Genomic DNA, 26,251 nt, shown 5'->3' on the forward strand with positions numbered 1-26,251 from the left:
GTTGCGATGGGTGCACGTAGAAGCAACAAACAAAGCAATAAACAGTGGAACATTGCCAATGGAGTAAAAAATATACCTTGTCAAATGTTGAGACACATTCCACCTTTAAGCAATGCTCCACTTATCCCAGCGCAAATGATATATGACACAGGCCAAATTAGAATAACGCCTTTTCTATTTTTTTTCGCAAAATTGTCTATTTTGAAATGGATCAACGATCTTTATGGCTTACAATGCGTCACGCTCTCACCGCGAATACACCATTTGGTTGCTTCTTTATTTTTAATCTTATCCGTTTTAGACCTTTTTACAGAGCGCTCTTCTTTTTTGGGGGGACATTTTTCCTGAGCAAATTTTGTTCGGTAACAAACTACACAAGAACGGGTCACCTTCACTTCTTTGTTTCGACCACTAATTTTTTTCTAATTTAAAATGAGCATCTAATATTAAATATATTATATCATATGTTTAAAATAAATACTAAGACATTAAAAAAGAAAAGAAAAAAAAAAGGTTTAATTAAAATATGGTTTATTTAAAAATCACATATATGTACACAAACATAAGCACGCATACACCTTTGGAAATAACTTCCACATTTCCACATAAAACATATATTATATTTTCCCCTTTTTAAAAAATTGGCGCCATCATATTATGGCTATTTGGCACAGGTACCCTCTTAACATTTAAACGCTTCTTTTACACGTAAAATTGTGTCAGTACATGTAAATATTAAAAAAAAAAAAAAAAAAAAAAAAATGTGTATATGCACGGATGTATATAAATGAATGTATGAGCATAAATGCTTAAGCACAAATATGTAAAAATAAATGTGCACAGAAACATGCATACACCAACGAGTAGTCATAAAAATGGGGAAATGCAATTCTTACAAAATTGGTTCATAAGTGAAACGCGCGTGCGACCGTGCGTGTATTTTGAGGTATGCAGGTACGCTCAGCCAGGAAGTCATGTGTACACATGATAATGCGCCGGAAAGCCCAAGGTGCGCGCATATGCATAACACTGGCAAGGAGGGAAAAACCACAGGGTTGTTGCGTGTTCCACCGAAGGGTGTGCGTTGGTAGGCATGGGCACTTGCATGCAAGGTTACATATGCGTATATACATGTATGTGTATATGTACGTGCACACTTGCCACTCGCAGGAGGTTCACATTATCTCTCCGCTCAGTGTAGCATATTACACCACTTCTATACAACAGGGATCTAGACGCACACATGAAAATGGAATGCACTAGTAGGTATACATTCTTATGCTTTTCTGGTGAAATAGGTCGGTTTTTCAAACGAGTTAAAAATAGCAGCGCATGTACGTGTGTATGAAGTTTTACTGGGCAGATATATGTGCACACAACGTGTTGTTTGTGTACATATGAAGTTCATATGGTTGTAATACAGGAAGGTGCCGGTGTTCACCACAGCTGCGATGCAACGCGTCAAACCTTGCATACATATGTGCAATAATGTATACATATCTGCACATGTGCAAGCAGGGGGCTATAAATTAAAGCGTGCGCTCAAATCGCTCAACATGTCACTGGGGATGGGGGAGGACAGGGAGTCGCTGGTGGAGCTGTAAATTCCCTTCCACTGAGTGGGGTACTTCTGTTTCATGGTGGCCAAAAACTGGTGAAAAAAATTGTTGACATCTTGGGATACGTACTTGTACTTAAGTATGATGTAAGTAATATCCTGTAAGTTTTCCGCAGCGATGTCTAGATTGAGGTAGAGCGTTTCCAAAATAGCTTTGAGTGAATTAATTTTTTCATTTTCCTGTGTCCCATGTGACATAATTTTTAACCACGTTTTTAAAAACTGGGGGAAATAGAAAATGATTTTCTTGGGATAGGTGGAGGATAACCTTCCTAGGGTTATGCATATATTTTGTAGCAAGCAGCCGTGATACTTTGAATTCTGGCAAATGTAAATAAGCTGTTTAATTATTTCATCCACGTACACCTCCATGTATTGCGGGTTAATGTGTATGCTAATTTCTCCAATGGCCCAGCTGGCATTATTCGACACGGGCGTAGACGGATGTGCAATGTGTGCAATGAGAAAGGGGATAATGTCATTCAAGTAGGGTATTAAATATTGGGCGCAAAATCTCGAAATATCTCCTATGAGGGCAAAATTTGATTGTAGTATGCCAAAATTTAAAAAATGTTTTGCCAATTCTGTGCGCTCGTCATTTTGTTCCTCCTTCCCAATTACTATTCTTCCATTTTTAACGATCGACGTGGTTGACGATGAAGAGGGGTTTCCTCCTTCCGGGGAGAAGACCATCTTGTTGAAGCCCTGGTTCATCATTAGCTTGTTATTTAGCACCCCATCAAATTTGATATTTTCAAACTTTAGGCAATATTTATGCACAAGGGGGATAAAATTAAACTCATTTTCGCTTATAATGTTCATAATATTCGAATTAATAACACTTAAAATTCTGGACAATAAATCAAAGCTGCATTCAATAAGGTCTTTTTTCTTGGAAGGAGAAATGGAGTCGATATCTTTAAGCGTGTTAAAATAATCGTCATTACTAATTTTGTAGTAAGCTAGCAACTCACTTGCAGTCATGGAAATGTTGTTCCTATTAACCATGTATGAATTTGTATTGCCTGCCTTTTTACTGTAGTAATATTTTATCTCTTCTTCTAAATCTATGTACAGTAGAACCAGAAATTTGATACACGTCCTTATAACATTTTTTGCATATTTTAAAAAATCCTTTCCATAGGCACTAGTAATGCAGGACATGCACTCCATTAGGGCTATAATATATGGGCTACTTATACGTATGGTGTTCCACTTGGATAAAATCGAATTAACAATTTCGTGGGCCAAGTCATTATTCTCTTTAACAATATTCACACTGTCTATTAATGTGCCTACGACATCGAAGAGGATGAAATAATTCTTCGCTTGATATATTTGAAAGGCTTGCTGAATCGTGTGGACAATTTCGTGCAGATAGTTGTTAAGTAAATCCAACGCGTCTTCTTCTAAATTGGCAAAGGAAGAGCAAGCTGCTTCTTGTACCCTTTTGTTTGTATCAAGAATTCTTTTTAACAGATTTAACAAAACTGGTTCAAACCATTTATCGCAATTGTCTGGGTGACATATCCATGATGAGAATCTAGTTACGCACCAACAGGAGATGCTTCTCGCTAGGGGCTTCTCATCGTTTAACAATTTTATTAAATATTCTAACACTTTGGGTATAAATGGGGATAAGCTATACATGCACCCTTTCGCTATCGCGCCTAGGGTTAGTACTGCACTTTCCCTTATGTTCCATTTGTCACTCATTAGTTTCTCTTCTATGTGTGGTAGGATAAACTCCAATATTTCGTCATTGTACACATTGGATAGATAATCGAGACATAAAGCAGCTCCTTTCCTTACGGTCCAATCGTTACCCCACGTTCTGGCCGTCATTTCGTCATTTTTTTCATCCTCATCATCGGTATAGTCATCCATATGGTCGCCATTATTTGCTTGATCCTGCGGTTGCATCATTCCCGCGTTGCTCCTTCCCATGCTATTTAAATTGTTACTGTTCATATTTCCATTGGGGGAGTTACTATTCCCCATGTGTGTATGACTGTCGGTGTTATTCATTTTGTTCATTTTCATTTCTTCCTGCACTTGTTGCGCGTTCATGTCGTTATTTTTACTACTATTGTTGTACATCTCTGGGGAGATGTCCTGGATCAAGTCCGGCACATTAGCATTATCATTCTGGAAGTGGGACTCATCCATGGTTAGATAATCCCATTTAGTATACACCGTGTTGTCCACCAATATTTTACACAGATATGGCAAATAATTTTTTAATATTTTTAACGCTTCATTTCGTAACTCGTTTATATTCTTGTACACATTTTCATCTATGTAGTTGTTGTCTACTTTGTTCATGTCATTTGTCTTGCTGTTATTATTGTAGTTGGAGTAGGCAATGTAGCTTCTATCTTTTATAAAGACGGGCCAGAATTCTAGCGCCTCTAACTGAACCTTCCTATCACATGAATTTGTGGCGTTTACCATAAATTGTATGATCGCATCTAGGTTGTTAAATATGGAAGAGTACCTTGTGTCCGTGATGACGGTCATGCAGGTTACTACTATTTTTAAAATTTGCGTGTCCTCCTCGGAGGCTAGAAATCCTAGGCATTCCCATAACTGCGGGAAATAATCATTGAACACTCCATTAGTTGTGAAGCAAGATGCTGTTATAAACAAATCTAAACATTCGGCGGCATACTTTTTTTTTATACTCTTTTCCTGTGGCGCACAATATGCAAATAACTTTTGTAACAATTGGGTTTTACAAAATTGGAAGAAAAAAGAATCTGCATTTTTTCTATTCATTAATTCGTCCTCAATTATGATTATTATAGCACGGAAGGCTCCATCCACTACATCATTATTCCCCCTTTCAATCAGTAGCAATAAGTTGTATAATGATTCTGGCCATTTATCTATCCCTTCGTATTTTGTCAATATGGTGGTTATTACAGAACCTGCAGTACTCCTTATTTCTTTAACTTCATCTTCCACCAGCTTGAAAATTTCATTTTTTATTATTTTTAAAATTTCGTTATTTAAAAATTTATTTTTTGAGTTTATATAATTTTTTAGCAACAACCCTGCTACTTGCCTTACGTCATTTTTCTCCTGTTTGTTCAAGAAGATCTGCAGTTGGTAGAGAGCTGCATCTGGTACATTTTCGTTTAGGTCTTTCAAAACTTTGGTCACCTCAATTTGGACACTGTTGTTCGAACTGTTGCATGAGGAATCCAGCGCCTGTATTATGGTTTTGTATATCTTCTCGTTTGGCTTCCATTCCATGTACGAGTTGTTATTATCCAAACAGCTGTTATGCATTTTCTTGCATTCACATGTAGGTTGGTTAGAGATGGAGTTGCAGTGTGGGGGGGTTGTTGGGTAGAGGATAATATATTCACGACGTTGTACGTATATGCTTTTACATATATTTACGCATGGTATGTACACACTTATACATGCACTTTTACACGTAAGCGTATTTTTTTTTTTTTAACAAATGGGGTCATAACAGAGAACACACGTATGAAATGTTGAGAAGTAGGCACGTAAAAATGTAAAGAAGCAAAGAGGTAAAAATGTAAAAACGCAAAGACGAAAAACTTGTAAATTTTCACAATATTTAAAAAAAACAGAAGCATGCACACGGACATACACTTGGGAAAATTAATTAAATTAAATTAACAATCTAATTACAGGTGTGTATATATATGTAGGAGCACACATGTGGGCATATACATATAGGCATATACTCATGTAAGCACACGCATGTACATTTCCAGGCATGAATTTGGGCATAACATAAATGGGTACACATATGTATGCCTATAAATGGATGGCAGCGCTTTTAATTTATGTTTTGGGGCAAACATACGCAAGGGGGGGAATACAAATTTCAAAAGTAAATCTAAAAAAATGTGAAACGCAATGGACACAAGGGGAAAATCGATAAATAAAAATCGATAAATAAAAAACGAAAAATAAGAAACGAAAAATAAGAAACGAAAAATAAAAAACAAAAAATGAAAAACGAAAAATGAATGGGACAAATGGAGGGCACAAAACAGGGGGAAAAATATATGAGGCACAAAACAGGGGAAAAATATATGAGGCACAAAACAGGGGAAAAATATATGAGGCACAAAACAGGGGAAAAATATATGAGGCACAAAACAGGGGAAAAATATATGAGGCACGAAACAGAGGGTATAAAATGCAAGTCGCAAAATATACGGCGCACAATTTGCAGCGCGGAATGAAAGAAGCATAGCACAGAGCAAGCCGAGGAACCTGTCACATGCATTTACGTACGGAATGCATTTCTACGCTTCGCGTGCAGGATGCGCTTGTGGGGGGATACACGACACGCACATGTATATGTTCGTTGCTCGTCACTGGCTCGGGCATACGCGTGTGGACCACATAAAAGGAATGACACATAAACTACTTCGCTGCCGTGCGGGGGAAAAGCCAAGCGTAAAACACTATTTACATGTATGGGCTATGCATATAAATGCTACATATGAAAATATATGTAACACGTACATGTATATATATTGGCGTGTACAAATGAAAATTCCTTCATATAATTTCTATAAGATTATGAAAATTTTAATTAAAACTTGAAATTGTGAAAAAAAAAAAAAAAATTTTAAATAAAAAAAAAATTAAATAAGAAACATACGCACCATTTGGGGGGGACGGATGTGATATATGTACATGTAGCAAATATAATATACTGCATATACATAATTATGTAATGAAATTAATTTCAATAATGGAAGAAAGGAGGCGCTTCCAATATATGGATTATATGGATGAAAAATCAACACTAAAATGTGAAAATGTAAAATTATATGCGTGGCGGGGAAGAAAGTATATAAGCGTATTAAGCACATATACAATGTTATATAAAATGTCATAATATATTTGCATAGCCTGCGTGCGCACTTATCACATGAGTATAGGTGTACATGTAAGAAAGCAGGGGTTTACCCATACATCGTTCATAATCCATACGATGCATACATGACGAGTGCCATTATCATATGTGCATAGGTGCATATGTGCGCGTGTTGTATATGCAGGTAGGGAAGTTGCTATTCGCTGACTTGGCGCTCAAACAGAAGGAAGGGGTGAAAGTTCTCACTTGTTATCTGCGCTGCGTATGCGTATTGGTATGCGTGGTGCTACACGTACAGCTCATACGTATGCATCCTGTACGACGTATTACTACGCATATGTATACGTATATATATATGAGTACTTTGGCGCATTTAAAGGGGGCAAAAAAAAAGTGAGGCTGGCGTTTCCCTAAATTAAAAACATTTGCTAAAATAAAACGAAATTACGCGTTTTATCTGCCAGCTAGGGAAAAAACTCACACAATTTTAATTCATTTAATTTGCTAAATGGAACGCTCGGCATACTGAGTACGTATATATACTTTATATGTTTGGGATATGTTCCGTATGTTAAATTGGCAAATGGGTAAAATTGCTAAAATGGCCAAATGTGCTTGGTAGGCGGCTAGATTTGTAAAATGTTTTTATTTGTTCAATTCGTTCGCTCCTTTAATTTTTTCTTTATGGAACTCAATCCACTTTTGCATTCATAAGTTGTGAAAAAATATGTTCCTCTAGGAAATAAACGCATAAAAGCATATGCATTTTATACGTATGTTACATGTATATGTAAAAAATATGCTTGCTCTAATGCGCATTTTGCAGTATTATTATGTATATACGTTACCCTAAACCGTGGAAATAAAGCAGTAACCGCAACGTAAGGTGAAAAAAAGGAAGGCCTTGCTTGCGTAAAAGGAGCTACCACAAGATATATATTTTTTAAACATTACATATATGCATTTGCGCCCTACCTAAGGGATGATATTAAATAGTGGAGAGAAGAAATTGCTTGAAGGGGCAGCGGCATATGGCATGCATTGCATATAATAATATATATCATATGTATATAACTCCGTGCATGTAATATAGAGTGCCGAATGGGAATTATATACCATCCGGAGCTAAGGGGTAAAAAGAGGCGCAGCATTTTGCATTCATTTCGGATGATCGTGCAAGGGTACTCGTCCCATTCCGACATGCTGCATATAAAATGCAGTGTTCGTAAACTATGTTCCGCAATACGCATAGGTCGAGCAGCACTATTTGCCTGATCTACATATACCGCACAGTTTTCACAAGAAAGCAATATATATACTAGCATGCCCATATGGTAGTATCAAATGAATTACCCACTTTCGCATTTGCATAACTGTTGATCAATTCACCTTGGTGTTAGAATCGTGAAAAAAGAACGGTTCTTTCGAAAAAATAAAAAGCGAAAAATGCGAGTAAACTGTTCTTTCTCCCCAAATAAAAGAATTACCCTGAAAAATCCATTCCTTTCCTGAGAATAATTTAAGAACGACGATATGTGGAAAGATGAGGGAAAAATCTAAGTTGTTTTATATGTAGTAATTTCGCCCCTCTGACTTTACGACAAATTGGGGGCCATTTTGTAGGGAGAGGCCAACTTGTTTACTGGGGAGAGATGTGAAAGGCGTTCTAGCATCACCTTTGGTGTTGACTAAAAGTTGAAAAGAAAAGTGATTGTATGACTCTCCTAAGAAAAGAATGATGACATTATTATATTTCTTTCAAGTCCATTCTACATTGTTACAAAGGCAAACTCAGAACAACCGCAATAATGGTTATACCTTATCTGCGTTACTTTTTATTCGTTTCTGCTTGGTACGTTGAAATGATGCAAATGAGTGGGGGAGCAATGCGCATATATGTCTATACATTTTTACTCCTATACGCTTTGCGCCCGCAAATTAGCCAATGTATTATACCCTGTAGTTAGAAGAGCATTCCACCCCCTATTTCCCGCACACATTGCAAGGCGCACATCTTCACATAAGGAGGGGGAGCGGCTTAAAATTATTAAAACCGTTTAACTGTGAGGGGAAACTGAATGTATCTCTCCTACTTTACGATCCGTTCTGTTTCCAAAAGTGCTAACCGCATCTGAGGAAACTCACTGCGCTGTGTCGTAATTTCGTGCACTCCTCACAGCATCAGTTGTGTCATTATTCCCCAAGCATTATTACTACCACAGGTGTACATTTTATATTATATGTTAATATGGCACTCCTCAAAATGTGCAGTAAGCGCACCTGGATTGAAGTTACCAATATTGTTACTACATTTTTCGGGGGTGAAAAAATTACAAAAAAAAAAAAAAATAAGATACCAAGTTGAGCTAATCGAGCACAAGCAAATGGTAAGGCACAATGATAAATAAGTTGTAAAAAAAAGGGGGGTTCTAACCGAACCGTCCTTAACACCCATAGAAGGGAAAGGAGAAATTTTCGGAGCAATAATTGCACCTAAATGAAAGCGTCGTCCGCCAACATTTTAAGGGCATTCGTTAATGTCGGTGACATTATTTGATTTAGTTTAAAAAAGTTCAATTGGTCTTCATTTTCCAAATTTTTGTCTACTTTCGTGCTGTTTGTGTCATCTGGGGGGGTCTTATTTTCCGCAGATGTGATTGCAGTACTGGCGATATTTTTGAGCTCTTCGTTTTTTTTCACCAGTTTCGTTGAGGGTGCTTTTAAGGGTGCTTTTGCGGGCATCATTTGCGTTTCCCTTGGCCACATCGCGTCTTTGTCCTCAGCGGGTGCTGACGACACGTGACAGCTTCTTACTTGGTAGCCCTCTCCGCGAAATGCTATGTCGGACGTGTCATTAGGGTAGCACGCCATTTGTGTGTCTTCACAGGGGGTGTCTGTTTCCGTGTCTGCGTTGCTATTAGGACAGTCGTCCGGAATATTGTCCATCTGCGGGTCATCTAGTTTATTCTCTTCCTTTACATCCTCCACAACACCCTCCTTAACGCGCTCCCCCTTCTGTTCGGCCCGCCAATGGCCCCCCTCGTGCATATAATAGGTCATCACCTTCTCGGGCAGGGAATACATCGGCTTCATATTCCTGATAATGTCCCTGTTGCTATTTTGGGTCCTATACTTGTACGACCTGTCAATATTCTTGTCAAAATGGACTTTTACGTGCACATTTTTTATCAAGTTGGTTGCCGACGGTAGCTGCAAAATGGGTGGGTCAATCTTTGCATTTTCTGGATTCATCATAGGGGCATTTAGGAAGCTAATACCACCTATTCCATCAATGGCCCCCAGGGTGAAAGCCCTTTTTTTCTTTTGGGAAATATAATCTTCGTACTTTCTTAAATCGGCATTTCTTTCATAGATATTTTGTTCCTCTTTTATTTGTTTATCGAATTGGCTTTCTAAGACCTGGTGCATGTAAAGGACCTTGTTGTCCTTTTTGTTTTTCACGTCCTCCTCTGCGCAACTTATTTCGTCGTTGTTCATCTTGTGGAGATGTCTTTCATTAGATATATTCTTCTTTCTGGAAATAGCTTTCTTCCAATATGTTCGTTTTTTCTTAAAATTGGCAGAATTTCTCCCCTTTCACAGGGCTTAAGTTCGCGTCTGCAGGCGTGCAGGCTAGCGTAAAATCAACTACATAGATATGCGTGCATATATATATACATACATATACATGCCTATCTATGTGGCCCTTTTTTTTCCAGTGGGATAATTCGTCAGCTGCTTTTTCATTATCGGGGATTTTTCTCACACATTTATGGCTTTCTTCTCTTCCTTAACTTACGTTCATTTATTCATGCCATGCGCATGTGTGCGGCTTGTGTGTGTAAATTATTTTATGCACTATTTTCCAAAATATTTTTAATCACCCATTTTTACGCCCTGGTAGGAATTATTCCTCCTCTATGGAATATTTTGAGCACATTTGAAAGGGGGTCTACTGAAAGGTCCCACCCTGTATAGCGTCCATTTTGTAAACTTCCGATGTTACACGGGGCATATGACAGGGGAAAATAGCTCTACGTCAATTTGCGCTGAGCCAATGTGTACAAGTGTGCCAAAGTATGGCTCAAAATAATGCCATATTTTGTTAGAATTCATTGACAGGAAATGAAAAAAAAAATGTTATGCCCCCGTGTGTGGCGTTCACTTGTGTGTCACTCTACATAAGGAACAAACTTTAAGATTAACATATAGGACACTTTTTTTAAGCAAACTATAGAAAAAGGAAACAAAATATCAAAATGTGTCCTTTAACGGAACTTGTATCGTTCTCTATGTTCTTATTTTTTCTGCAGTATTTCCCCACAAATGCAACTGTTTTTATTTTTTGTTCCGTGTTTTTTTGCATACATTTTTCTTCTGGGTTATACCCTCCTATGAAGGAGGGTTTCTTATATCCTCATAGGTGAATCCACCACCCAAGAATTCTTTTGCACATGCGCATGTATACAAAATGGGCATATGGATATGGTATGCCCCTTCAATTCAAGGGTGCTATGCCTTACGCTCCCTGAAGGTTACTTTTTCGCATTGCATATAGGAAGTCACATGAACGTGCAAAGAAAAAAAAAAAAAAAAAAAAAGATGGCATTTTTTAAATAATACATATAAGAAAGCGCAACATCCCTTTTTGATACAAATAGAAACTGCCATTTTGTAATTCCTACGCGGAACAACTGCCCTCTTGAATTTATTAGTATACTTATAAGTTGCCCCCCTTTACGTACATTTTGCCAAGCAAAGCCCTGTACCCCCTTATATCGTATAAATTCACCATGAGCGGAAAAAAAACAGCCTTAGTTGTAGTGGTAAGGGATTGTCATTTCGCTCTGTGTTGACAAAAGTTGGCTGATTGAACTCCTGTGTGCGTACCTACATTATTAGTATGACCCTTCGTGCACATTTGGGATGATAGCCCTGGCGAATTCGTCCCCTCTTAGTTCATCATGACTCACGTCATTCTTTTTTTCTTTTTGACGACTGTTCGCTCCATAGGCATCAGGATCCGAAGATGTGGAATATATTACAACGGTTGATGTGCTAAGGAGAGCAAGTAAGGAAAAAGTTCCACATGTGTAAGCTCGCAGCGGCATTTATGCTTATTACGCGTTGCAAAACTGACGAATTATTTTTTTTCTCTGTTTAAAAACTGAAGTGAAAGTGCTACACATAGAAGGGCAAACACAATGTTATGTGTGGTGTGCCATATGTGTATATGGCAAGGGTACATTTTTCGCATCCGTATACATGTATGTATATATATATATGCAATTACATATATGTATTTCCTCCTTTTACGAAAGACATCAGCGTGACAACAGCGTCCGTGGAAGAAACAGAAAAGGTGTGCCTGCAGTCGAAGAATGTTGTCATTGCGGACACGCTAATTGACAAGGTAAAGGATAACACCTTCGACGTAATCGTCATTCCAGGAGGCATGAAAGGATCGAACGCAATATCGAATTGTCCAACCGTTATTAAAATGCTGAAGGAACAGAAAAGTAGTAACAGATTTTATGCGGCCATATGTGCAGCACCCGAAACTGTCCTACATCGCCATTCCCTAATTGATGACGTTGAAGCAGTAGCATACCCATCGTTCGAAAGCGACTTCAAGCATATCGGCAAGGGAAGAGTGTGCGTGTCGAAGAACTGTATAACCTCTGTTGGCCCAGGATCTGCTGCCGAATTTGCCCTTAAAATTGTCGAAATGTTATTAAGCAGAGATGCAGCCCTTAACCTTGCCAGCGGTTTTTTACTTCACCCCTCTGTGACGTTTTAATGTAACATACCACTTTGCTGCTGATGATATGGTATATGGATAGAAAAGCGCGCACCCTCACCTGCATGCCATGAATGTGTCTTATTCTAAACGCGCGCAGGAAGTGTTACCATGAAAGTGTACATGTGCATATATATATACATACACTTGTGCGTGTACATATTCTGCCCATGTGCATCCCTCGATTGGAAAAAACTGTTAAGTAACACCTTTAAACGTACCCTTTTTAAATGGAGGATATTTTGAACAAAGGCTAACTTTTACGCAAAGGAAAAGTTGTTTTAATAAAATCCCCGTGTGAACGTGGAAAAAAAAAAAAAAATACGCGTCAAATGATAAAACGTGTGTATGCTCATTTTTCCAAACATTCAAATGGTCCACATAACGGTTAAATATCTCTTGTAAAAAAATTTAAACCGTAAACCGTTGCTAAAGGAATCTAGAAAAACGTTGTTCTTTTAAAAAACCACCATATGGATTATGAGCGGGGAGCGAGTTGTTCATTCACATAAGAAAAATGTAGATATGGCAAATGCACTGTTTTTTTTTTTTTTTTTTTCAAACTCGAAAAAAAAAAATTTCATTTTTTTGTTATTTTGTTTTTTTGTTTCTTGTTTAAAAATGAGAACTTTCTCCTCCTCGTTATAAAAAACACCTTTTTGTAATTTCCGAAAAATGTAAAATATGCATAGAGTTCGAATCCACAGGAAGTGGCAAAATTTAATATATAATTTATATAGAAACAAAAGTAGCAAGCACTTATATATCCCCCAATGCGCCAGAAAAGAACGCCCCAAATTAAGCAAAAGGAATACAGTACAGATCGAGCGAAACTATCTTACAAGGTATGTAAACTCGTTCGTTGCCGAAGCTCACCGTGAAATTTCCTTATAGCGCAAAATGAATTTAAATAACAACGACAATGGTAGCAATTACCAAAACAGACGCAACAATAACATTCTGCTGAATGACAAATATATAAATTTTAAAATTTTTAAAAAGGGAGAAGAATTAACTGATCAGGAGAAAATATTTTTAAAAGTTAACACATACTTAAATGAGGGAATTCTCCCCAAATGTATCGGAATGGGCATTGGTGGAGGATTTGTGGGTGTTTTAATTGGCGCCTTTTTTTTTAGTATGCAACCAACCAATATAGATTACAATTTAAGTTACAAGGAACAGATGAAGGAACAGTTTCATTTGTTTAAACAATCAATAAAAAGCTCCTGTCTCAATTTTGCAAAAATAGGATTTTTATTCTCTTTTTATGAAAATTCCTTACAAAAAATTAGAGCAGCAAATGACATAACGAATACGTTATATTCTGGCTGCTTAACAGGAGCTACTATTTCGTACAAAAAAGGGATACCCTCCATGGTTGGAGGGTGTGCCAGTTTTGCAGCCTTTTCTGCCGTTATTGAAAAGTTGCAAAGGTCCAAAAAGTTTTGAATGTATATTTTTTTTTTGTTTTTGTTTATTTGAAAAATATCACCTCTTTTTTTTTTGTACAATAATGTACTTTCGTAGAAAATACACTGATTAGCGTTATTTGTGCGTGTGTACATATATATCTATATATGATTTATATGTGCATGCTTTTTGCCCCTTACCATTCCCACATTTAACATAAATTTTGAAACACAATCGTACATTCATCATTTGTATAAACAAAAGCAATTTTCCCAAAGAAGAAACTTTAATCTGCGGAAAAAAGTTATTATGTCTAATCGTTGGCAGAAAACAACATGTCTACGTTCAAAATGAAGAAATTCTGGGGGAGCTTTTTTCTGTTATTTTAATTCGTATGAAATATTAAGCAGATGTGCGTATAACCGATGGATAATATAAAAGGACTAATGTGTCCAACATATTTGTCCGCCCCCAGGGACCCATTAAACGTATATATGCAAATAAGGCACGCATTATGCTGCGAATTGGTAGGGAAAAAAAACACTGGAGCGCAGTTCTCAAAACGTTAATATGTCAATGTAATTCGTTTCTTTAATGTGAAAATGTTTTTCTTCTATCGTGTGGTTTACTGACACCCCAATCGGATGTGTAGTGTATACATGATGATACATATAAGTTTCCCGCGTTCCGCCTTATAATTCGAAATAAACTCATTTGGGAAATGTTCTCACTTTTTAAATAACAAATTAACAGGATCTCCACTTGAAAGGTGTAACGGGTTTCAAATTCTTTTCTACATTACTTTGGAATAACCGAGCTGTTCATATATGGCGGCCCACCCAATAATTACGCCGCTAAAAAAAAGGATGTTTTTCAAAAGTTTGCTGTTTTTTTTTTTCCAGAAAAGAACACTTTTCACGCATTTTTATAACTTTTATGTTTGTATTATTTAAGTCTATATATAAATTAATCAAGAAATTGTTTATTGTTTTACGGAAACTGTCTTAAAAAAGGTGCAAGGAAATTATTATTGTGTCAAACTCGCTCTTTACATAATACATACAATTTTTTTTTTTTTTTTTTTTTGATGGGGAATGCAAAGATATTACATTCATGTTTTATTATATTCTGTTTTAAATGCGCGTTGAGATTTAAGAAGGAAAAAAAAAAAAAAAAAAAAAAAGAAATATTGTATGTATTTAAAGCAGCATTTTTATCATTTTTTACAAGTTCAAGGAAAAGAGTCAAAATTTTCGCTTCCCCTCGTGTAATGCGTTCTGCTTTGACATCCGCGAGGGACATATTATATAATATGCATTACTTTCATTTATGTATGAAAGGAAAAATGTATTCAAATTCAATACGGAGACGTGTACAATTATATACATGTTAGCCTCTTTTTACCGCTTTTGTTTTTTTTGTAAAATAATCATTTTACCCTTTTGAGTTTAAAAGCAGTCAATTCTGCATTGTGAGGATCCACTCACGTATACCATAATGGAAAAGTATACAAAAGCGCGAAGAAGTGTTTTCCGCGTAACTCATTTTTTTCCGTAATAAAAGCGCACTGCTTAACTGAATTAGACCAGAGGAAGGGAGAAAAGAAGAAAAAAAATAAAACATTCCGCATTTAAACGAGCTAATTAACGAGGAAGAATGTACATACATATATAATATGTATACATAACTCCTTTCAAAAGGTAGAGAAAAAAAGAAAAAAAAAGCCACGTTGTTTTTTTAAAAATGATTAAACGAAAGCCCAAAAATGAATGAGAAAGAAAACGAATATGATTCGCTGTACGATGTAATATACGATTATGACGTCAATGAGGAATTCCTCAAGGGGAAGGACAACAACATTCAGCCTGCAAAACCGGTGCTCTGTGACATAAAAAGTAAATTAATTGCCAAGGGAGAAAGAGAAAGCTTGGCCGATGTGCGTTCGGAGAGTGCCCACCCGAATGACGCAATAAATGATGAAAACGAAGAAAACGCTTCACCAATATCGTCCATAGGTTTAAGCGATAAAAATGGCGATTGCGCAGGGGGGGATGAAATGGAGAGCCAACTAACGCCTCAGAAGAATACCCCAGACAATGCTAAAGAGAGCGAAATAAGCTCCTATAACATGGGCCATTTTAAGGAAAGGGAAGATTTGTCATTCTTAAAAAGTAACACACAGCATAATGATATTGACAACGATGAGGGTAACAATTCCAAAGCGGTAGAAAGAGAGGAGATAAAAATTGTGAACCCCGAAAAAGGGGAAAATCACTCCCTAGTTGGCTGTTCATTATCAGCTAACGGAGGGGACGCATCTGCAAATAGCGCCTCTACACACGTAGTGCGAATAAGCAGCTGCGAAAAAGTCAATAAAGAAACGAACCTCCAAAGGAGGATACTATCAACCGATTGGCAGAGTACATACAACTCCCATGACGTTACTGTAGGGAGGAATTATAACAACGTAGTGAACCGTAAAAACACATTAGGAGAATATGCCCCCATGGAACAGGTAACCAGAGAAGAGCGGCCTAACACCGATGAGGCAAAAGACGGGGAAACACACCACAACAACGACGTTATGATAAAGGGTAGTGAGGTAAAGGAAAAATACAAAAAACTCCGATTTGAAGATGATATATATAAAGAGAATGCAGATGGAAAAGCTGAGGAAAAAAATGAACAACGCACAAATGAGGAAGAAAAAAACAAACTGGATGAAAAAAGCACCATCAATGAAGAAAACAAAAATGTAGAACAGAGTAATGATAATAACACCTCGGAGGAAAAAAACAAAACGGAAACAAATGCCAAGAAAAATACAACGTCGGAAAATGATGGAAGAAGTACATTCGAATGTAACATTTGTTTTGATGACGTGAGAGACCCGGTGGTAACGAAATGCGGCCACCTGTTCTGCTGGTTATGTCTCTCCGCTTGGATTAAAAAAAATAATGATTGCCCTGTCTGCAAAGCTGAAGTTTCAAGGGAAAATGTAATACCCCTATACGGAAGGGGAAAAAATAGCACAGAACATAAATATTCGAATACGGAAGAACCTAGACCCACTCCCAAAAGGAAAGAAAGTGTTAGGAGAAATAATGGCTATTCTAACAATTTAGGGTTAAGGGCTTCCTTTGGCGTTTGGGTGAACCCTTTTTCCTTTGGAATGTCCTACACCAACATGACGGAAGAGCCCTACTTTTATGAAAGCGGTGGTGGTGACAATAGAACCCAGGCAGAAACGTATCAAGCGGAAGCTGCATCTTCCTTTTTCTTTTTCCTGGGTTTCTTTCTGTCCCTCTATATTTTGTTCTACTCTTCCTAGGGTGTCTGCACATGTGCATGGGCGGGAGGATTCCCCTGAAGTCGCAGCGCACCTATATAGGTCCATGGCACACACACCCCATGTGTACCATTTTTTTTTTTGAAGTCTTTTTAGCCAAATTAATTCTATGTGTGGACCAAGTTGGAAAAAAAAAGATTTTCACGCAAAATGCCCCTTTGCAAATTTTCTTCTTTTTTTCGACCCCAAGCACTCCATTTTAATTCATTTTTCACAAATGTGTATATTTCGTGTATGTACCCACATGATTCCCCCGTGTCATTACTACCCCCTCGATAGGCACATTCGAGACATATATATCTATTTTGTGCCTCTTATATGAAGAGTTGCGCCTCTTTCACCTCTTTCCATTTCTGTATAACGCGCAGATGCAAACAGCGCACATTCAGTGTACCATTTTATGGGTTGCAAAATTTTTGAGGAGATGGTGCTTTCATATTTTTGCTTTTTTTTTATTAAATGGTTCACCCATATTTATATATGAACACGCATATGCTCATGCATTTATTTATTCATCCCCCTTTTATGTTTGATTTTAATATTTAGCTTATATAAGCATAACTGCAACTTTTAATTATTTCTACCCCATAAGAGTAATTGTTTTTGCCTTTAGTTTAGCGTATAAGTGTAAACACGTGCACAAGTTTTACTGCATATGTGCATAGTTACACCTGCATCCGTGCGCACATATTGTGTGTATGCCTGCACGGTGAGTTTCCTTTTTTTTTTTTTTTTTTTGTTAATTAGATCGATACAAACTTTTCGTAAACCTCTTGGGTCTTTACCCACCCCTTTTCCAAAAACGTTCCTGCGAAAACGCAATGTAAATATATTGCATACGTTAAGTGTATGCGGATGTTCTAATAAGAAAGCGGAAACACACTTTTGTCGTTGGGGATACACCCTCGGTGTTGCTTCACAGTAGAAAAGGTGTGAAAATTTCCTTTTAGAAACTGAATTGGTCAGTTATTATGCTTTGAGTGGTGTCTTGTAGTGGTTACCCAGAGGAGGGAAATTTTCCCACGCAAACATCGCACATTACACGAGAGGAAGGTTGACACAATGGAGGTACCTTTTAATACTCCCACAGAGGGTTCGCACGCGCATGCTAGTCATGCGTAGGAAGCGCGTATCTTATGTTTAACTGTGTGGTGCAATGTGCGAATTTATTTATATTTCCTTGGTTCCTCTCACGTGTCTATTGTGACGGCGTGTCCCTCATTTTTTTGTTTTCTTTTTCCCCATTTCTAACGCAACTCAGGAACTGGCGCACGAAGTTGAGCTAACTTCCCTTTTTAATAAATTATCTGTAAAAAAAAAGAAACATGCTTATTGTTCCCATCCCCCATGGGTTTTCAAAAGGAAACACACCCGCAATGATAGCAGCACTGCATGTGGAATAGTGTCAGAGTTTCATACGTTTGTAGTGAACGCATTTAGTCTACATTTGTAGTGCACTTTTTTTCAATGCACCCTCACGGTATGCTTTTTTTTTTTGCCTCGACGTGATTAAACTGTTGCCCATTTTTTGGAAAACTATCCCCCCCTGTATAGGATGGATCAAAAAATGTAAATATAGAGAACGCCCTGCAGATTGTGTACAAGTTGGTAAGTCTTCAAAAAGGATGCAGCGGACTGACTCCATCCGTTTGAAGAGATATTTTCGAGCGTAACGCCGCCAATAGCGAACTCTTCAAATTAGTGCAACTCCCGACAAGCTTTCCTCAACCTGAGTCCATTTTCCCCTTTAGGGTTATGTCCCTTCAAAGGAAGACATAGACGAATTTATGCACGCCACCAACGGTTGGGAAAAGAGCACACAAGTTGTGATCACCTCTAAATATATTTTGCAAATGATTGACAAAAAAGGAATTTATAGTAGCTGCCCCTTACACATCCCATTCTCCATTACTACATTTTACCCACCCCTCGTAGGAATATGTTCCCTGTCAAATATAAAAAAGTTTTGCGAAAAAGTGAAGTTGTCTAGTGTCTCCACGGATGGATTAGTCGACGTATTTAACCATTACGATGTTAATGTAAATGCTGCTCAACTTTATGCTTAATTATTCCCATGTTTGCAATACTGTTTGGAGATTCTAAACAATTTTAAATATTGTAAAAAAAAGGGAGGGAATAAAAAACGAAAGATGCAGTGCGCCTTCCTTTGTTGCCTAATCATGCGCATATTTTCACAGTAACAATTTCAACACACGTGTAGTTATAACATATGCCATTTTTACTTTTCTTTTATCGTGAAAAAAAGAAAACAGGCAAAATTTCCAAGGATCAGTTTAAGTCACTCTTCACCACTGTTGGGTCAAGAATGTCCAATGCAGAAATGGATACAATTATCAGGTGCGTAAGGCGCGGTGAAGTGGACTCTCCATTTTGACGCAATGAAAGGTTCGTTAGCTTAGTTTAACTATATAAATATGTTTATATATACATTTTTTTTTTGGAACACTGCTAGGGAGCTGTGCAACGAGGCGGACCAAATTGATTACAAGGAGTTCCTCAACAAGTAACGGCGCCTGCACAGGAATATGCGTGTGCTTATGTGATATCTGATGAGGCACGTATAACACCCGTTCGGTGCTTCCCCTTTTTGGTAGGTTGCTAGCCCAGTAATGTAAAGCTCATATGTCACGTAGGACTATCAGTCTGTGTACCCTCCATTCCAATGACCACATGTAGCGCCGCCCAAATAAAACATCCCCCTGCCGGAGGTCGTCCCAATTCTTATTAGCTCTACTTCTACGTAGCAATAATCCTCGCAAAATTAGAATTTTCATTTCACATTTTTTTACTAATCATTTCGGAATCGCTTCCTGTTATGTGGTTTCACATAAAGTGGCGAACCCTCCAAATGGACGAATTTGAAGAGACAGAAAAAAAAAAAAAAAAAAAAAAAAAAAAATATAATAAACAGAAAGGCAGCAATATTGTGACAATGAAAAGTCAACAATAATTTGGTGATAATGAGGTGGTCTCAAAATTAATGAAGACACGAGTGCTAGCAAAATGGCGGCAAAAATAATTACTTTACAAACTATAAAAAAAACACAAATTTAATAACATAATTGCAGCATTTCTGTCTCGTCATGATGCTCACTATACTCGCTAGCTACACACCTGCGCAACTTATACACACCCGCGTATATACGGGCATATATACATATGTGGGCTGTACATACAAAAAAAAAAAAAAGCTCACACGCATATAACCTAAACATATACATAAACATACACATAAACATGCACAACTGCTGTGCCTTAAAAAGGTGAAATATTTTAATTAAAAAATATTGCAAGAAGCGCAGACATGCATGCACATGTGTGTTCCTACCTTGCCCTTTGCAAATAGCAATACACATACCGTTACACATATGCAAACACGTATGTATGCGTGCCGTATGGGGGGTGAGCGCTTTTCTTGGAGGAAATGGCTTTTACATAAACAAAATGTTTCCTCCGTTTTGGCAGTCTTCGTGACAAAATTTTCCATTTTAATTTGGTTTTTGATGACTGCACCACGCTGACAACCCTCCCGGCAGAACAAGAACGGCGTGCTCCGCGCATCCTGCATCGTATCCAGCTTTTAACTGCTCCCTCCTGCCAAACTAGGGAAGGACGCCCTCATCATTTTCAGCGCCATACGGCGACTGGGGCTTTTTCTTCTTTTTCTCCTTTTTGATACGGAAGATGCTGAGGAAGCTCTGGTTGATGCTTTGGTACGACTGGTAGAATTTATTTTTTTTGTTAATTTTATTTTTCTTGGGAAGGAAGTTTTTATTTTGTGACCTGTACAGTTTGAGAAATTTCTTCAGTACTTTTTTGCAAGTCCTGTGGGATAGCACCCTCTCACATGCGACGTTGTACGATTTGTCTCCATTGATGTCCCTGACAGAGACGTCCGCTCCTCTGGTCATTAGAACATCCGCAATATCGTAGAGGCCGTAAAAGATGGAATATATGAGGGAAGTTTCTCCGTGAATATTGGTAAGGTTGTAATTAATATTTTTCCCTTCGTTAAGAATATGATGTGCTAGAATTTCATTCCTTGTTCGGATGCATATCATTAGGGGGCACTCCCCATTTATGTTGTCCTTACAGTTCACGTCTATGTTATTTGTTAGCAAAAGTTGGACAACCTTTTCCTGATTTTCCAAACAAGCGATATGCAAAGCATTTTGGTGGTACTTATTTGTTAGGTTTATATTTACATTATTTTCAAGTAGAAATTTTAAAATTTCTAAATTCCCCTCCTCCGCGGCAGCATGAATTGGAGACAACACACTATTTGAATCCAGCTGGTTAATAATTTCCTTCTTCAGTGTGTGCAAATATTTTAATATGTTTACTCTCTCCAATTTGGACGCCTGGATAAATGGTAGGGACCATAAATTATGTTCCTTCTGTAGCAGCTGTGGGTACTTTTTCAACAACAACTGCACAGTTGATAGGTCATTTTTAAAAATTGCGCACGACAGGACTTCAGTTAAAATGTGTCTGTCACAAGGTTTTTCTCCTGCCCCGGCATCAATAAAATGATTCACCCAAGCTTTGTTCAAATTGTAGGCAAGCAAAATGGGGGTGAATTTGTTATGGTAGCACCAGTTTGGGTTGGCTTTATTTTCTAGTAGTAGCTGTATAATTTCACTTATGTTATTCTCGCAGGCAAGGTATAGGGGGGACTTATAATCCCTCACGAAGGGACAAATGATATTCAAATTTTCTCCATTTTTTACTAGCGAATTTACGATAGAGAAATTTTTCTTCTTAATGGCGATGTTCAGAGGGATGTATCCATTTTCTATGTCTATGGGGAAGGTCACATAATAACTGTCACATGTGTTTCCGTAGGGACTCACACAAATCGTGTTACAATTGTCGTTATTTTTTTTTGTTCCTTCCCACGAAGTTAAATCCGCATCGTTTGAGGTTTGATTTTCGAGTGAGTTTCCCTTATCAACGTTGTTTGCCCTGTCAAGGGAGTTCCCCTTTTCGGTGGCGCCTTCCTCTGGTGAATTTCCCTCCTTGGGGGCATTTTTCTCCATTTCCATACTGGCTGGGGGAGATGCACCCTGACCTCGGTCGTTCACCCATGCTTCGATACTACTATTGGCAGCCTCCGCAAGGGATCCTTCACGGTCCATCGTAGCAGAGTTCTTATAGCTATACTGGATGATATTATTTTTCTTCTTCCGCTTCCTCCTCTCTTCTAGCAAGACTTCAACGAACTCCTTGGATTCATTTTCGCACGCGATGTACAAGGGGGATTTCCCTAAATAATCCCAAATGTCAATTTTGGCCCCTCCTTTTAGAACCAAGTAGAAGAGGTATCTATTTCTTTTACTAATGGCGAGCGATATAGGCAGCGTCCAAATGTCAATTCCTCTGTTTTCATCCGTTTCGATGGTTAACGGAGTGTTGGATAGTAGTTCACTTCCCTTATCTCTGAGCAGGTATACCAAATTATTGTTTTTATATTTCTCACTCTTACTCAGATCGTACAATTCTTCTTGTATCTTTTTACTTAACTTTACACATATTTTTATATTTTCATTTTTCAACGCTACACTGTACCCTTTGACGTAAATATCCAGTCCTATACTTTCGAGGAAGCATTTACTTCCCCATGAGCCCAAGATATCCAAATTGGGTTGTACAAAATGTGACTGAATATATGGGTCATCCACGGATATTAAATTTTTATACCCCTTGGAAAAAGGGCAATCTTCACATTTACATTTGAAATTTATTTCTTCTGTGGTGTATATACAGCTCTTTCCATTACATCGGCATTTGTTCAAATTTTTCTCTTCCTCATTTTCAGCGTCATCTTCGTCACTGTCCTCTTCCTCCTCATCAAACGTGTTAACATTGTTGTGTAGAATATTCATGCAGAAAATATTTTCTGCTGTTAACACTTTGGACTTTTTATTACTTCCATTTTGGTTACTTTTTTTACTTTCATAGAAATTTTTCTTTTCCAATTTTTTCTTCTTATGGTTTTTTTTTTCTGCATCATGTGCATCCTTTGATGCGTGCTTCTCCTCGGCATGGCTTACACTATTACTTTCGTGCAATTGCTCATCAGTTTCTTCACCATCCTCGTACCTTTTGTGACTTCTTTTGTCCTCTTTTCTATCACTTGGGTTATTCACCTGGGGGTCCCCGCTTCTCCTCTCATTGTCAATCCTTTTCTCATTCCGATTCTCCTCCCCTTCTCTTACTTTTCTTATTTTTATTTCTTCCTCCACATTTTCGGAAAACCCCTTCTCGTCGTTCTTCCTCTTGCTATTTTCATTAGTCTGCCTTCCCTCGCAACAGATCCTACCTCCATTCTTGTGACCGTTCTGATGAGCCTCTCCCACGTGTCCCCTCTCTTCGATGTTGTAACTGTCATCCTCTTCTTCCCTCTTCAGGCACTTGCCGTCCGTTCCTTTACATTCGTGCTTCATCGTGCAGGTGCTATTTTCCGGTTCGTACACGGGGCTGCTCTTCTCGTTACTGCACGCTGCGGAATATTCACCCGAGAGGAACTCATCAAATATATCCTTCTTCTCGTGTGCGCCAAAATGCTTCGTGCGGCTATGGTGTAGACGATCATGGTGGGGGTAATTATGGTGGGACTGTTCATGATGTGCATGATGATGATGTGCCCGTTCGTGGTGCTCCTGGTCGTGCCCTTCATGCGGTTGGGGGGTGTTGCTTCCACTTTGGTTGGGATCTGCGGTGGTCGAGTTCTTCCCCCCGTACTTGCCGTGCGTGTGTCCACCGTAGCTGCTACTCATTCCGATACCACTGCTAACTACGCTGCCTTGTGGCTTCGAACTAGCCGCCGGAACCTGCAGATCGTCTTTTCGGCTCTGCGGGGAACTCTTCGCATAGGTGCTATAATCCGGGTGGGGAAGGCCATTCTGCATCTTCGAAGAATAGCCAAAGTGCTTAATAGTATTATAGAAAAAATTGTTAAAAATGCTAAAGTTGTTATTCGTTTCGGATTGGCTGATACTGCACTCTGTTTCGCTATTCAGCACAGACTTCAGTTTTTTCTTACTACCAACATTTCGGCTGCGGTCCTGGTCACGACTGCGGCTGTACACATTGTTGCTAGAGGTGTTGATGCACTCGTTTGGGGACCCGGCAGTACATACACCACTGCACGCCGCATGGTTGTTCGCATGCGTGCAGACCTCCTCTGCAACGTTTGACCTATCCATGCTGCTACTGCCATCCACACAGGTTTGCAAACTCATAAAATTGTAACTGCTACTTTCGTTAATAATTCTGCGGTTGCAATCTTCATGAGCAGAAGAAGAAACGATGGAGTTGTCAAAATTTTTCATCGTCTCTAACGTCTTACGTAAGTTCTTCAACTTGTGATAAATCAGATGGTTCTGATTGTTGGCTCGGTTGATAATAAAATTGGCCATTATAAAAATGGGTTCTAGCCATGCATTGGAAAAGGAACAAATAAAGTTGGTAAACACTGGCCATCTATTTTTCCTCAACATAACTGTTAAGGGGGCACAGGTTAAATATTTGTTACGAACACATTTTATACTTAGCGTTTTCAAGGAGGGCAACCTGGTCTGCGCCAAAACTTCCAAAGTCTTATCCGTCAGGTGATGACAAAAGTCAAAATAAATTTCTTGTAAATTATATATAAATAAATGCTTCGTATTTAACGAATCGAAATTGTAAATTTGGTTCAGCACATTAGCTACGGTTATGTCTTTTATTAAAGTACACATGGTGAAATCTAGACAAAGTCTTCTCCTAACCGATCTGTGAATGTGCTTGTATATTCTGGGAAAAACATACTCGTAGAGCACCCTAGGGTTATACCCTAGATAGCTGTTAAATATTAACCTATTATGCCATACTTTATATTTCCTTTTGTAAAAGAATTTACACGTTTGACTTAAATTGATAATCGTATGGACATCTAAAAACGGTTCAATGCATTTAATGTATCTCTTCCATCGTTCGTTCTTTTTTACGATACTGTTGCTGATGAGACTGCTTGCATTGTTTAATTGACTGTACAAGTTAAGGTTATTTTCGTTTGTTAGAATTTCGCTGAGATTTCCTTTCTTCAGCGAGCTGTCAATGTTAAGATATGCCTCTGAGTTTAGCTTAAACAGGTCGTTAATACTTATGGTGTTGGCTTTTTCGAGGGTATTTTCCCTCTTCGCCTGGCCACCATTATGCATTAAAATGTCTTTCTCCAGTGAATTACTTAAGGAGTTATTTTCCAAAACGTGCATGTCCCTTATGTCAACAATGTTCAAATTGTTCTTTTCGCTCACGTTGTTACTGTGCGTATTGGAGACACTCAAAATGCTTTTTTCCCCCCCTGGTGTTGTATTGCTACCCCCTTTATCATGGTTATTCTTACTACACACATCCACAACATTGGTGTTATTCCTTTCGATGATATTTACTGAGCTATTTTTTTTGCTTAGTGGACCATTTTTCTCCGTTCCTACTTTCGTGCTGCTAATGTCATTGTTCGAGGTGGTGTCTTCTCTCCTGTACTTTTCTCTTTCACTTTCTTCTTCATTGTTTTTATCCTCATGTGATATGGACTTAATATTGTTGTTAAAAATTAAGTTCAGTTTATTTAGGATGTACTGATTTACAACTTCTTCCTTTACTTCATTTCCTTGCAAGGCTGAGTCATCGTCATTTTCAACGCTCTTCATGATATATACACTACGTGTTGTATAAGACTGCTATTGGGGGGATTACTTTTTTTCTTCCTTCTGCTCTTCGGCTTCTCTCCTCCTGCGCAACAAAATGCTCCTCCTATTATTTTGTGCGCTCTTTGTCGTGCCTCTTTGGTTTGTGCTTCGGGGGATATTCCTTCGTTTCATATTCGGATGGGTGTTTCTTTTCGTGTGTTGGTTCTGTTGCGGCGTTACGGTGTGAGTATAACAGTGCGAATGTCACGATGCCCGTTTAAGGTATGTCCTATGTGACAGGTTTTCTTCGAAGGTGTCTCACGAAGAGGGGCACACTTCCCGCGCTTCCTATGGTTATACTCTCGCGGCTTGTCCACTTTGTTAGCCTGATCTTCCCGTCTAAGATGTGCACAATTTGCAAAAAAGGCAGAAACTGCACAAATTCCCAAAGATCCTAAGGACAGAGAATATACCGATGTGGTCGCTTTTCCAAATGGTG

General features: G+C 38.2%; 7 protein-coding genes across 7 annotated transcripts; 4 read left to right on the forward strand and 3 right to left on the reverse strand.

Moving 5' to 3' along the window:
• Positions 1 to 1,522: 1,522 nt before the first annotated feature.
• On the reverse strand, positions 1,523 to 4,912 carry PCOAH_00034070 (Transportin; the record flags this gene model as incomplete). Its single annotated transcript, XM_020060201.1, has 1 exon — positions 1,523 to 4,912. The coding sequence occupies one exon, from the start codon at positions 4,910 to 4,912 to the stop codon at positions 1,523 to 1,525; it is 3,390 nt and encodes a 1,129-aa protein (XP_019915878.1).
• Positions 4,913 to 8,987: 4,075 nt separating this feature from the next.
• On the reverse strand, positions 8,988 to 9,992 carry PCOAH_00034080 (Uncharacterized protein; the record flags this gene model as incomplete). Its single annotated transcript, XM_020060202.1, has 1 exon — positions 8,988 to 9,992. One exon carries the CDS (start codon positions 9,990 to 9,992, stop codon positions 8,988 to 8,990), a length of 1,005 nt encoding a protein of 334 aa, XP_019915790.1.
• Positions 9,993 to 11,287: 1,295 nt separating this feature from the next.
• PCOAH_00034090 (Uncharacterized protein) lies at positions 11,288 to 12,558 on the forward strand (the record flags this gene model as incomplete). The annotated part of the gene is made up of 3 exons (XM_020060203.1): positions 11,288 to 11,320; positions 11,508 to 11,565; positions 11,816 to 12,558. The coding sequence occupies 3 exons, from the start codon at positions 11,288 to 11,290 to the stop codon at positions 12,292 to 12,294; spliced, it is 570 nt and encodes a 189-aa protein (XP_019915642.1).
• Positions 12,559 to 13,194: 636 nt separating this feature from the next.
• Positions 13,195 to 13,746, forward strand: PCOAH_00034100 (Mitochondrial import protein; the record flags this gene model as incomplete). Its single annotated transcript, XM_020060204.1, has 1 exon — positions 13,195 to 13,746. The coding sequence occupies one exon, from the start codon at positions 13,195 to 13,197 to the stop codon at positions 13,744 to 13,746; it is 552 nt and encodes a 183-aa protein (XP_019915844.1).
• Positions 13,747 to 15,472: 1,726 nt separating this feature from the next.
• PCOAH_00034110 (Uncharacterized protein) lies at positions 15,473 to 17,038 on the forward strand (the record flags this gene model as incomplete). Its single annotated transcript, XM_020060205.1, has 1 exon — positions 15,473 to 17,038. The coding sequence occupies one exon, from the start codon at positions 15,473 to 15,475 to the stop codon at positions 17,036 to 17,038; it is 1,566 nt and encodes a 521-aa protein (XP_019915997.1).
• A 1,080-nt stretch (positions 17,039 to 18,118) lies between these two features.
• PCOAH_00034120 (Troponin c-like protein) lies at positions 18,119 to 19,584 on the forward strand (the record flags this gene model as incomplete). The annotated part of the gene is made up of 7 exons (XM_020060206.1): positions 18,119 to 18,124; positions 18,318 to 18,365; positions 18,611 to 18,664; positions 18,808 to 18,859; positions 18,992 to 19,095; positions 19,323 to 19,414; positions 19,530 to 19,584. The coding sequence occupies 7 exons, from the start codon at positions 18,119 to 18,121 to the stop codon at positions 19,582 to 19,584; spliced, it is 411 nt and encodes a 136-aa protein (XP_019915548.1).
• A 1,095-nt stretch (positions 19,585 to 20,679) lies between these two features.
• On the reverse strand, positions 20,680 to 25,773 carry PCOAH_00034130 (Uncharacterized protein; the record flags this gene model as incomplete). The annotated part of the gene is made up of 1 exon (XM_020060207.1): positions 20,680 to 25,773. One exon carries the CDS (start codon positions 25,771 to 25,773, stop codon positions 20,680 to 20,682), a length of 5,094 nt encoding a protein of 1,697 aa, XP_019915693.1.
• Positions 25,774 to 26,251: the final 478 nt, after the last annotated feature.

The sequence above is a fragment of the Plasmodium coatneyi genome, chromosome 11 (genome assembly GCF_001680005.1).
Source record: "Plasmodium coatneyi strain Hackeri chromosome 11, complete sequence".
NCBI lineage: Eukaryota > Apicomplexa > Aconoidasida > Haemosporida > Plasmodiidae > Plasmodium > Plasmodium coatneyi.